Source organism: Camelina sativa, chromosome 11 (assembly GCF_030686135.1).
Source record: "Camelina sativa cultivar CO46 ecotype springtype chromosome 11, ASM3068613v1".
NCBI classification, from domain to species: Eukaryota; Viridiplantae; Streptophyta; class Magnoliopsida; order Brassicales; family Brassicaceae; genus Camelina; species Camelina sativa.
In genome coordinates, this window is record NC_141890.1 from 9,812,316 (window position 1) to 9,826,397 (window position 14,082).

Here is a 14,082-nt window from a genome sequence, read left to right on the forward strand (position 1 = left end):
ATCCAAAATTATTCGGAAAAATATAAGTTACATTAATGTAAGTTTTAACACTAAACAAAACTTTATCATAGCCCTAATTTACTCTAAATGGTAAATTAAAAAAACGTTGAGAAAGTGTTAACTTATTTTTTCTATACTAACTCTGTTTTTTATTTGTCGTTTTGTGTTTACAAACTTTATAGAATGACAAGCAATATAAAACGAAGATAGTATATTATAATGAGTAATGAGTAATTTTCTCATTTTCATAAAGTCATATCGACAAATTAAATGAATTTAACGATTTTATAGAGTTACATTCTTTGAGTACAAGCTCATGTAAAAAATCTTTTATAATATAGGAGACTTTATCATATATTAATATATATATATATAATAAACAAATTTTGTTTTATTTTGGGAGAAACTTTAAAATGATAGTTTTAAATTACTTGAATCACACATAAAAAAATATATAATTTTTTTTATCTTCAAGTATAACCGATTTAGATCTATCATTGGTCAAGTTGGATAACTCTAAAACGGCATTATTTGATCAACAATTTAAAGTTACACTCTATGCCGTCATAGATTAACTAAAATTTTAGATTTACAATGATTCCAATATTTCTATGATGCAATTTGTTTCATAACAGTCAAATTTATAACATATGGATTTGCATCCACATTATAGATTTTTTTTCCGCAACGCACGAGACCACGATGGACAACTTTTTCTACAATATTTTGGAATCTCGAATAAGTTTTGAATCAATAATGTTTTAAGAAATTGTGCTCTCCGGAAATTCAACGTCAAACCTTGTGTAGAAATTTGTATACTCTTGATCCAATGGTCAAAAGATTTCCCATCTTTATATCGAGTCTAAGGTCTCAAGAGAGTAGTTTGTAAGAAAGTTTAGATAGTTATTGTTAAAACATTACCAAAATAAATAATACAAGTGAGAAAGGGTATACACTACCAAAATGAACCTAAATAATTTCTTAAGCCATTAATCAAATAAAACCAATTGAGAAAAGTTGAAGTGATGATAATTAATATATATATCTTTTCATTAAAAGAGGACTAAGTTTTTTTTCTTTAAAAATACTCATTTTTCTTGTGATACGGAACCCTCACATGAGCTCATAGACAAATATGTTTGATCAAGTACTATACTTCTTTGTACCACCATAGAAATTAAGATTATCATTCTTAAATCTATTTCAATAGAAATATATATTCTATCCATCCCAAGATCAATACTAGATTTTATACCGAATTTTAACTTGGGTAATCTTTGCTTGAGTAAACTAAAAACATGCATTTCTTAGGTTCTTAGTTTTATTTTTTTATCTTATAATAACTTATCATTTAAAATCACAAGATTACCTAGAAGAAAATGAATTGTTCTCCAAATTAAATTATTTATAATTGTAATATACATATATATACAAATGTATCCATCCTTACCCATTTAAGATCTCATTCTTATTTTTTAACAACTATTATTTCATGTGTTTTAGCAACAAATCTAGTATTTGGTTTATTTAAAAGATGTTAATATGTATTTTCTCAATATTATCTAGTGGAAGTAAATAGGAAACACAGAGGATTAACCAAACAACATAGATATTTATTAAACAAATTACATAGATTTTTGAAGAAATGGTGATAAATAAAGGAAAATGATACAACATTATTATGGGATATGGAGTTCAAAGAAAAAAAAAAAAATAAGACATATGACTGAAATTATTGTTGGTTTTAGTTTTCAGGTAACAGAAATATCTGTTGAGTATTATTACTCATGCTTCTTAGGTAAAGTTACAGATGGTCCCACAGATGTTGATGCATCATTAACTCTATGACCATCACCCATCTTTCGATCTTCTCTCTTCAAGAGTTGCATATGTTGATTTTTTGCACTGTGGTTAGCCTCTTTATTTCCTCAATACAAGAATTCAAAGAAGTTGATGTAGTGAGAAAACCATCTTGAATTGGAATATCAAAATATTTTGGCACTTGATCAGGTCCCACATTTGTTTTAAGCTCATTCTCTGCAAATTTGATATCTTGTTCAACATCATTAAGAATACTCTCATGGTGTTGTACCATCCCAAGAATTCCAGGAAAGGGATCACGTCTACGAGCCTCAGCCGCATAGCACAAAGAGTTGGCAGCAATCTTACGTTGGTCTTCAGATTCAAGACTGTTGAGGATATTTGCAACGTTTTCAGCTCCAAAGATTTGATTAACATCTTTAAATCGTGTATTGTTCGATGGAAAATATGCTTTGTATATGCAATTTGGGTCACAAATTTGTTTTAAGACCCTACAAATAGCACAACGGTTGGAATTCATTTATTTTTGTTTGGTTTACTCCCTTATCCCCTAAATAAGAAAATTAAATGAAAAATAAATCATCAATACTATATATGTAGATTTGATATATATTAAAAATGATGAAAAAAATCTTGGTTCTTGAAATATTTACACAAATGAAAATCGAATCTCCCATATTAATACTACAAAAATATTTAATGATCACTTGTTAGTTGTAGTGAGCAAATATCTACATAAAATCTACCTAACTTGAGAGATCAAATGTTTTCCAAAAATTCCTATAAACATATTAATATCATGTGAATTATAAAATAAATTAGTATATAAACCGAGATCACGTAATACCTCGATTGAAAATGTTAAAAGATCTTATATCACTAAAAAACTGAGAGTATTGTAAATTCGAAGGATGCCTATAATGATAAATTTGTCATAGTTTTATAGCCTTAAGATGGCTAGTTAAATCACTAATTTAAGATAATATAGTAATATCCAATAAATAAGTCAAATATCGAACGTTTGACTTATTTATATTGCAATTACTATCTACCATTATTGTTACATTTGACTGCATACTTTTGTTTTTGGCAAGATAATATCATATTTTCCATGCATTATAATTGTTGGTCAAATTTTCATGCATTAATTATATTTATTTATATCCCCTTAAAATGTATTGTAATTTTTTTTGTATGTAGTATCAACATAAGATGTTATATTATTAGTTTGTCTATCGCACACAAATTTGATCATTTATCCTTTTGAGTCACATTCTAAAAACAATAAAAATGAATGCAATTTTAGTTTATCAATCGATCGATAAATGTTTTCTATAATACTATTTGCGTCTGCACACGGATTAGTGTTTTAATAGATAGTATTGAAATAATAAATATTTATATTATGTTTATTTATCTATTACTCAAAGGTAAAATTACTAATATGAATATATTGTTCTTAGCAATTATACTAACATTTACAAAAAAACTAATTTATCCAAAATTATTCGGAAAAATATAAGTTACATTAATGTAATTTTTAACACTAAACAAAACTTTATCATATGCCTAATTTACTCTATATGGTAATATTAAAAAAACGTTGAGAAAGTGTTAACTTATTTTTTCTATACTCACTCTGTTTTTTAGTTGTCTTTTTGTGTTTACAATGCAACTTTATAGAATGACAAGCAATATAAAACGAAGATAGTATATTATAATGAGTAATGAGTAATTGTCTCATTTTCATAAAGTCATATCGACAAATTAAATGAATTTAACGATTTTATAGAGTTACATTCTTTGAGTACAAGCTCGTGTAAAAAAATCTTTTATAATATAGGAGATTTTATCATATATTTATATATATATATATATACAATAAATTTTGTTTTATTTTGGGAGAAACTTTAAAATAATAGTTTTAAATTACTTGAATCACACAAAAAATATATATATAATTTTTTTATCTTCAAGTATAACCGAGTTAGATTCATCATTTGTCAAGTTGGATAACTCTAATACGCCATTATTTGATAAACAATTTAGAGTTACACTCTATGCCGTCATATATTAACTAAAAATTTAGATTTACATATTGAATATTTAATTCAAAAATGATTGGTGAAAAAAAAACTACAAAAGCAATTGGCAATTTCTAAGACTAATTTGTTATGGTTCTTCTTTTCGATCATCGTTAGTTTTTTTAATCGTCTGAATAATTCAAGAAAGCAGATGTAGAAAAACAGAGGAAAAAACAAGAAACAATAGAGACAAAACAACCTTCTAAAAAATTTAGTATGGTAGCAGGATCATCGTTAGTTTTGAAAGAAAAAAATTATGTATTTACATTTTGTGCTACTTTTTTTCATAATGATCATGGGATTATATCTGGATGTTTGATCTTATGATCATAGAATGTCAACTCGACCTTTGTTTAACTCAAGTCATGAAGAGGTATAGTTCCCATCTTTTTTCGAACAACAAAATTTATACTTTCGTTACATATTAAAATAGAAGCATCGAGAGATCATAAACATTAATGTTAGTCAAAATGTATGGAAGTGGATACAATATATATGATCATAAATATTCATCGCTTATTGGAATTGATATTAACTTGTGTCACTTGAAAAAACTAAAGTTAAATTTTGTACCAATTAATATAACTGATAGAAATATTTGCACCCCAATGATTTTTAAGTGAAGCCTCTTTTTTTAATTTCTTTAAATAAAAATGAGTGCTAATTATTTTTCATTTTATCTTTTGATGTAATTTAACGCCATTTGCTACGTTTACTATTAGTTGCCTCAAGAATTTGAAACTGCCAAATGTAATTATATACCATTCTATAGCTTATGGTATCAAACTATTTGGATACAAAACAAAACATTGTTGTAGTAAGAACACTTTATTACATTTAAATATGATCAGATAAGTGACTTAACACTTTACCCTTTCACGAAACATGAAAACTCCAACCAAAAAGACAAGAACACATGACTCAACTTTGAACTTCCCCAAACCACAAACTTCCCATCTTACTACTTAAGCGGTGTAGAGTTTCGGATCAGACAACCTTGGAACAGGAATAGCCACAAGTGGAGACTTCAACTTAAAAACAAGCCCAAACTTCTCTTCAACCTCAAACTTCTGTCCTTTGGGAGCTTCCCAATCAAAAGAGTGAAGAAGTGACGCAATGTTGAACAGAACAAGTCTCTCGGCCATGTTAACCGCCACGCAACTCCTCCTCCCAGATCCAAAAGGCAAGTACTTGAAATCAGCCCCATTGAAATCAAGTGAGCTATCCAAAAATCTCTCCGGTTTAAACTCGTTTGGTTCATCCCACTGCTTAGGATCTCTTTGAATCGCCCAAACGTTGACGAATATCTTGGAGTCTTTAGGCACTGTGTATCCCGCAACCACCGCGGTTTCGCTGTTTCTGTGAGGAACAAGAAAAGGAAGCGTAGGGTGAAGCCTAAGAGTCTCTTTCATAACTGCTTGTAGGTAAGGAAACTTAGGTAAATGTGATTCTTCAACGATATTCTCCCTGCCAACAACTTGATCCAGTTCTTGTCTGATCTTGTTTAAAACTTCTGGTCTTCTTACGACCTCTGCCATGGCGAATTCTGATGCATTAACCGATGTGTCCACTCCACCAAGAACCATATCCATGAGGAGAGACTTGACATGAGTCATGGAGAGAGGAGCTTTCTTATCATCGTCTTTAACTCTAAGCAAGTATTGTAAGAAATCTTCTTCTTCTTCACTCATCTTCCCCACCATCTTGACATGACTCTCCATAACTCGTTCGAAAAAGAGATCGAGCTTCTTCACATGGACTTTCATCTGCTTAACCAATCCCTGGAAATCGAATCTTGATAACAAAGGGAATAAATCAGAATAGTTTTGAATCCCTTCGATGTCGGAGATATCAGAGATTAGGGCTTTGAGCTCGTTTCCTAAGCTTGCTCTCTCGTCTCCTTCAATAGTAGCCCCCCACATCATTCGTGTCACGACGTTGAAGATGGAAAGGAAAATTTGCTCACCGAGGTTGACCGGAGATCCGTCGCAGGCCATTTGCGACATGTAAACGACGGTCTGTCTGGTTTCTTCTCGCCGAATGGAGTAAGAAGCTTCCATTGTCGGCGTAGTGAACAACTTCATGGCGCAGAGCTTACGGAGTCTCCTCCAATGGGTGCCGTAAGGAGACCGGAGGATATCTTCTCCACCGTAAGTGTTGATCTTTCCAACTTCAGGGAGATCGTGGTTGGCAAAAGTGATGTCGTGGGTTTTGAGAACCTCGCGAGCCATGTCCGGGGAAGATACAACGATTGCGAGTTTGGATCCGAGGTGGAGTTTCATGAGAGGGCCGTGTTTTAGGGTTAGGGCTTGGAATTGCGTGTGGAGGACGTCAGAATTTATGAATGGGAGGTTTCCAACGATCGGAAGTGGCCAAGGTCCTGGAGGCAACGGTGGTCTGTTCTTAGATTTGGACATCCCCTTATTCCAGAGGTAGCAAACAACGGCCAAGAGAGCAGCGACAGCGAGCATCACGTAGCTATACGGAACCTCTGTGTTGAGAATCTGCGAGAGAGTGATGTTAGACTTAGATGACGTCGTTCCCATTTTTTTTTTCTGAGAAAGATCTCACTCTGGTTTAATTGTTTAGAAGTTTTGTGTTGCTTTTGGTGAACACGGGAGTGTGGACATTTATGTAGGCTCGGAGATAATGATTGCATTCTTGTTTATTTATTTTTGTTAGAGATTTATAACTACAAGAGTTGGAGGTTGAAGCCACTTTTACTTAAAAATGGGTAAGCTAATTAAATATATTGACCCCATCTTGTTTGTTGTTTTGTACCCGTTTCATTTTCTTATTCGTTTCTTCTCAAATAAAAGAAAGTTTGTTTCATTTGTATTCTTTGACAAGAGTTTGAAAATACATTCATTTAAGACTTCTAATATCCATTTTAATTAGTATAATAATATATTAGTAATGTAAATTTGTCTTAAATAATCAGATCCAAGATCTAAGATATTGATTTTTGACCAAAAAAAAAAAAAAATATCTAAGATATTGACCCCTCCAATTGAGAACTTAATTTGCGACATGCAGATGTCATAATTATCTATACACAAATCTTACATAGAAAATACAAACCACGACCAACCGAACGTAGAAGAGCCAAACCTATCTTAAGGTTCCTCCGTGTTGAGGATCAGCGAGAGGTTGATGTTAGACTTAGATGACGCCGTTCCCATTTTTGTGTTAAGAGAGAAAGATGTCACTGTGTTTTGATTATTAGTCTGGAGTTTTTCTGATGTGTAGTGGTGAAGATAGAACTGCAAGGGATTGTGGACATTTATACTGTAGGCTTAGAAAGCATGATAACATTATTTTCTTCTTCCAATATTATACTACAAGATCAGGTTTTATGAAATTTCTTTCTTAGGGTTTTGAGACGGCGTTGAAAGTGGTAAGTTTACAAACTTACAGTTACTAAAAACATGCAGAAAATAGTATACTAGACGTTTTATTCCCTTAAAGTTTCGTAACATCAGATGAAATTATATCTTCTAGTCACCAAAATTTAAATTTCATAAGTTCAAAAATATAGATCGAATTTAAGAGCTAAAATAATACTAATACTACCCTATCATATATCTGTGATAAGTGATAACGTTATTATTCGGACAAAAAGAATCTGAGAAGTTAGATAAAAATACAACGCCAACCTTGACCCAAGTCGCCCCCAGTGTTGAAGTCTCATTCAATTCTTCAAAGAGAGACAATGAGACAAAGCACATATGCACGTGATGGAATGAATCCAAACGCAGCCGCTAGAAAAGTGTACTCTAACACTGTAAGTCTGTAACACAACACTACACTTGGGACTTGTCAATAGGATTGTCTGTGCGCTGATTAAACAATAGTAGTAGTCTTAGGTTGAATTTGACTGATTTTGTTGTCTGTGCGCTGAATTTATATTTACTTTTAGATTTTTTTTTTAAAGTTACATCAAAAAAAAAAAAAAAAAAAAAAACAAGACTTTTCAATATTTTGGAACTCTTTTGTCCAGGTGTTTTTATTGTTGTTTTATGTTCTTGCCTCGATTGTTGATACTTGTGAAGACGGAAGACCGGCGGCTAGCTAGTCCACCGGATCTAGCTCAATTTCATTCCAACACAAAAACTATTTTTAAATTACAACTGTATGAAGCAAACTGATCGAATTATCTAATACTTGACGTGATCAAAAACAACACAAGCACACGACAATGCACCATGCAATCAACTTTGCAGTATATATATTGTTGTGGTATGAATTAGAAGTCGGCGTTTCATTTCATTTTCTAGTAATGGTTCGGATTTGGTTTGGTACCATTTGAGTTTTCGTAATATCCGCTGTTTATTAAGATTTGATTCGATTTTGTTAGCGGTCTAATTTTGTCTTTACTTAATATAGTATGGTGAGGTAGATGAATGTTTAAGATAGAATGCATAAGAGTTAAACAATAATGCTGAAAAGGTTATAAATGCTATTTACGAGCGCTTATCAGACTAGGATTTTTGGTCAATTGAAGCCACTTTGTGGAATCTACATAAATACTAAATTGCCAGTCTAGCTAATATTTCTTTAAATGCTTTGCAAATCATTGGAATGTAATGTAATTGCGCTTGTGAAATTACGTGTGAAGAAATATGGAACTTGGTTGGTGAAGAACATAATACATTTGTTGATCACATGGGTAGCAAAACGGGCCTAAAATATTTGATCATCGTGGCACAAGAAGAACCCATTGGAAGATATTTTCTTTGTAGGTCCAGTTAGATATTTAAATTACTTTGATTCAATTCAAACAGTCGTATAAACTATAAGTAATTACTAATAACAATCAAAATTCCTCATCTGTTTGATATGATTCTCCAGAAAATAGCTACTTTGCTTTTGTCTTAGGAAATTCTTTTTGTCAACATTTATAAAGCTGAAACTAAGAACAAACTATATTTTAATCATGATATCAAATAACAAATTGTTGTAAATCACCGGATCTCCATAACCAGTCCATATACATGTCCAAGTCCACAAGGCCCATCGGCCGCCTTCTGTTATTCTAAGTCGGTTTAGGAATCCTATTGTGTTAGGGCTTTATACATTTCTATATATATATGTACTCTTACCAATTTAATCAATAAGAAGAGAATACAACCTCTAGTTTCTCTACTTTTACAACACGTTATCAGCACGAGTTTTCTCTAAACTCCACCGAGAAAATTCCCTAACCCTAAACCGCCGCACATCATCCTTTGTTCGGAAAAACTCTTGATCGTGACAAGCCCGAGGTTTGTTAGCCGTTCGTGATCACGCTCCTGTTCGTTTCAAAGCTCGCACGCGGAGGTTAAGTTCGTGATCAGCTAGTTATATTCGAGGTCTTTAGCTCCCGGATCAATCCATTCAACCCCAATCAGTGGAAGGTAAACAATCAAACCACCTTCGGACACATATATCGAATCTGATCCATAAATTCTATTAGAACCCTAAAATCTACAATTACACAATCAACAAATCTAATTCCTAAAGCTATAAATCCTAAATATTCCAAACCCTAAATCCGATTGATTTTAAATCAAATCCCTAAGTCCTTAAACCCTAAATTATAAAACTTTAAAATTTGGATTATATGAGGTTTAGAATTGCTTAGGATGTATTGATTGTTATTGTTTGATTGATTCTATGTTCTTGCATGAAACCCTATAATTAACACTTAAAATCGAAACCCTAGAGAAAAAAATTTCCCTAAAAACCTCTTGTCCTAATTCTATTCAGAATAGGAAAGTTTACTAAACTAGAAAAGGAAATTCTAACTAGAGAAAAGGAAAACTTGAAAACCTAAAATTATTTGCATATTTCCTTGTTCATACTAGATTATATTTTTGTCTAGGATTGTTTCATGCATATATTAACTACCGCATGGCCTAAAAACGATTGCATGGTTTGGTCTCAAATACCGCATGACATAATCGGGTGCATGTTTTATTCTATAGATGTCAAAGATCAAAAATTTCCAATATGTTGCACTTAATGTCTTTGGGGACAATTATTTACAATGGGCATTGGATACTAAGATTACCTTAAAATCAAAGAACCTATGTGAATGCATTGAGGATGATAATGATTGCACTGAAAAGGAAAGGTATAAGGCGATTTTGCTTATACGCCACCACCTTGATGAGAGTCTTAAGAACCAGTACCTTAACATTTAGAATCCTCTTGACCATTGGACAGAGTTGAAAAACATATATGGACACCAAAAGACGGTGCTCCTACCAAAGGCTCAATTCGATTGGAAAAATCTAAGGATCCAGGATTTTAAATCCGTGGATGAGTATAATTCAAAGCTATTTAAGATAGTCTCGATCTTGAAACTATGTGGTAAGGAGGTTACTGAGGAAGACTTGCTAGAGAAAACATTTTCAACCTTTCACACCAATAACATACTGCTTCAGCAACAATATCGTGAAAAGGGCTTTAAAACATATGCAAGTCTAATCTCTTGTTTGCTACTTGCTGAGCAGAACAATGAGTTATTACTAATGAACAGTGCAATGAGACCTCCTGGTTCTGCCCAATTACCAGAAGCCCACAAGGTTGATATGACCAAGAAAGAGCCTAAAGAGCCTAAAGAGACTAAAGAGTCTAACTACGTCCATAGAGACAAATATCACGGCCGTGGCCGTGGTAGAGGACGTGGTGATCGTGGCAATTACCAAGGAAACCATTATGATGGTTATGGCCGTGGAAATCGATCAGACTTCGGTCGTGATTGTGGAAGAGGCCGCGGATCTTTCAAACCGCAACATAGAACAAAATCGGTTTGCCACTGATGTGGTATGGGGAACCATTGGGCTAAGATGTGCAGGACATCTAATCACCTTATTGATCTCTATCAAGAGAATTTGAAAAAGAATCCAGAAGCTAACCTGGTTCATCTCGATGGTGAAGGAGATTTTGACCATGAGAATGATGACCTATTGGATTATGAGACTTCGGATTGTCTAAGAGAGGATAATTAAATTTAAATATTGTCTTGATTTAATTTCCATGTTTTATGCTTTGAATTTTATTGGATTATAATTTGGTTTAAATTCAATTATTTTATTACCTTCAATATATATTTGTTTGTTTTATTCTGTTATGCCTAAAACATAATTCTTGTCCATATTAAGAAATGGCTGAGGACAAGAACATATTTGTGGTGGATAGTGGATCAAGCCAAACGATTTTGAAGGATAAGAGATATTTTGTTAATCTCATTTTGAAAAATGCCAATATTAGCACAATAGCGGGTATAGCAAGCCTAATTGAAGGCTACGGCGAGGCCCATATTCTTTTACCTAATGGCACACATCTTGAAATAAGTGATGCTTTGTATTCACCCAGCTCAAAGAGGAGCTTATTGATTTTCAAAGATATTCGTTTGAATGGTTTCCATGTTGAAACTAAGGGTGAAGGAAACCAAGAGTTCCTATATATTACTGAAATCACTCAAGGCCATAAGAAAGTCCTAGAGACTATACCCGCATTATCCACTGGTCTTTACCATGCTAAAATTAATATGATAGAGGCTAATATGGTAATGAACAAGATGTTCAATGAACAATTCACTTTATGGCATGACCGGCTTGGCCATCCCGGTTCTAACATGATGCGTAAGCTGATATTAAATTCAAATGGGCACACTCTTAAAGAGAGAAGAGTTATCCCTAAGAATCTCACGTGTGTAGCATGTGCACAAGGAAAACTCATTATAAGGCCATCACCAATAAACGTCTTGTGGGACGTTTAGATATTTTATGGTTCTTATTGATGCATCGACCAGATGGTCGCATGTTTGTTTATTGTCCACAAGAAACCTAGCCTTTGCTAGATTGTTAGCCAATATCATAAGACTGAGAGCACACTTTCCAGATTTTCCACTTAAGACTATACGTCTAGATAATGTTGGTGAATTCACATCCCAAGCGTTTAATGATTATTATATGTCCATGGGGTAAGTGTGGAACATCCCGTGGCACATGTACATACACAGAATGGATTAGCTGAATCCTTCATTAAACGAATTCAATTGATTGCTCGACCATTACTCATGAGGTCGAAGCTTCCTGTGTCGGCTTGGGGACATGCAGTATTACATGCAGCAGAGCTTATACGCATCATGCCATCTAGTTAACATAAATATTCGTCATCCCAATTACTAACGGGTCATGAGTCAGACATATCCCATCTAAAGACATTCGGGTGTGCCGTTTATGTACCGATTGCACCACCACAGAGAACAAAGATGGGACCTCAAAGGAGGATGGGAATATATGTTGGATATGATTCTCCCACCATTATTACGTATCTAGAGCCAACCACGGGTGATTTATTTAAGGCTAGATACGCGGATTGTCAATTTGCTGAATCTGATTTTCCTACATTAGGTGGAGAGATAAACAAGCTGGTCAAAGAGATATCATGAAATCAAACATCCTTGAATTCACAAGATCCTCAGACTCTAGCATGTGAGACAGAAGTCCAAAAGGTTATACATTTACAAAAGCTAGCTAATCAATTGACAGATTCCTTTGTTGACCCAAAGAAAGTTATGAAATCGTACATACCAGGTTGTAATGCACCAGTACATATTGATGTTCAAAAGGGACACAATCGAATTGTTACAGAGTCTAAGGCATGTTTGAAACATGGTAGACCAATAGGTTCCAAAGATAAGAATCCTCGGAAATCAAAGAAAGGTGCAAATCAAACCGAGGTTAAGGAAACCATAGACATAGCCGCGGCAGACCCTAAGGAACCGATTAATGAGGTTTGGGGCGCTAAACCTCAACGTACTGAAGGTATTGATAATAATGAGATCTCAATAAACTATATCATGTCTGAAATTCAATGGAACCGAAAAGATGCCGAGATTGATGATATATTTGCATACAAGGTAGCACTTGAAATAAATGAGGATCATGAACCCACGTCTATATTAGAGTGCACTCAAGGCAAAGATTGGTTCAAATGGAAAGAAGCCATTGACGTGGAGTTGAATTCATTAAAGAAAAGGAATGTGTTTGCTCCGATCTTAAGGACACCATTCGATATAAAACCAATAGGACATAAGTGGATCTTTGTGAGGCAAAGAAATGAGAATAATGAAATCGTGAGATATAAGGCACGACTTGTTGCACAAGGAGTGCACAAGGATTCTCACAAAAACCAGGAATAGATTATGAGGAGACATACTCCCATGTGATGGATGCAACGACTTTTAGATTTTTAATAAGTCTGGCTATAAGAGAAAAACTTGACTTGCGGCTAATGGATGTAGTGACCGCATATTTATATGGTCCACTGGATAATGTAATATATATGAGATTACCAGAGAGTATTGAGCTTATAGATAAGAATGGTTCTCGAGAACAATACTTCATAAGCCTAAACAAATCCCTTTATAGACTGAAACAAAGTGGGCGTATGTGGTACGATAGGTTAAGTGAGTACCTAGCCAAAGAAGGTTATAAGAATGATCCCATCAGTACATGTATTTTTATAAAGAAGTTTGCAAACAAAGGGTTTGTAATTATAGCAGTATATGTGGATGATTTGAATATCCTAGGAACTTCTGGGGAAATCGCCCAAACAGTTAAATATCTCAAGAAAGAGTTTGAAATGAAAGACCTATGTAAGACTAAGTTTTGTTTGGGATTGCAACTTGAGTACATAAATGATGGAATCCTTGTGCATCAAATGACATATATTGAAAAGGTACTCAAGAGATTTAATATGGACCAGGCTCACCCATTTCCTAGCCCAATGGTTGTGAGAAGCTTAAATTTGGACAGTGATCCATTCAGTCTGAAGAAGGACGATGAAGAGATTCTCGGTCCGGAAGTACCATACCTCAGTGCTATAGGAGCTTTAATGTTTTTGGCTAGCCACACTAGACCAGACATATGTTTTGTCGTGAACCTCCTAGCAAGATTTAGTTCTTGTCCGACCCAAAGGCACTGGAACGGTATCAAACACATATTGTGTTACCTACAAGGAACATTGGATTTGGGTTTATTTTATACTAACCATAACAAAGAAGGTTTAGTTGTTTTTGCTGATGCAGGTTATTTATCGGATCCACATAATGCAAGGTCTCAAACCGGCTATGTGTTTACACACGGTGGTACAGCAATTTCATGGCGTTCAATGAAGCAGA

The 14,082-nt window shown here is 33.8% G+C and overlaps 1 protein-coding gene and 1 pseudogene across 2 annotated transcripts; both read right to left on the minus strand.

The window, feature by feature from the left end:
- Nucleotides 1-1,702: 1,702 nt before the first annotated feature.
- LOC147933806 (LOB domain-containing protein 32 pseudogene) lies at nucleotides 1,703-2,738 on the minus strand (annotated as a pseudogene). Its single transcript, XR_015570669.1, has 2 exons — nucleotides 2,669-2,738; nucleotides 1,703-2,371 (listed from the first exon to the last, which is right to left on the minus strand). The product of XR_015570669.1 is annotated as an LOB domain-containing protein 32 pseudogene (transcript).
- A 1,901-nt stretch (nucleotides 2,739-4,639) lies between these two features.
- Nucleotides 4,640-6,660, minus strand: LOC104722778 (flavonoid 3'-monooxygenase CYP75B137). The gene has a single exon (XM_010441003.3). It carries the CDS (start codon nucleotides 6,449-6,451, stop codon nucleotides 4,871-4,873), a length of 1,581 nt encoding a protein of 526 aa, XP_010439305.2. The 5' UTR covers nucleotides 6,452-6,660; the 3' UTR covers nucleotides 4,640-4,870.
- Nucleotides 6,661-14,082: the final 7,422 nt, after the last annotated feature.

Excerpts from the sequence above, each read along its gene's own strand:
- LOC104722778 (XM_010441003.3), bottom strand. The coding sequence starts at position 6,451 with ATGGGAACGACGTCATCTAAGTCTAACATCACTCTCTCGCAGATTCTC.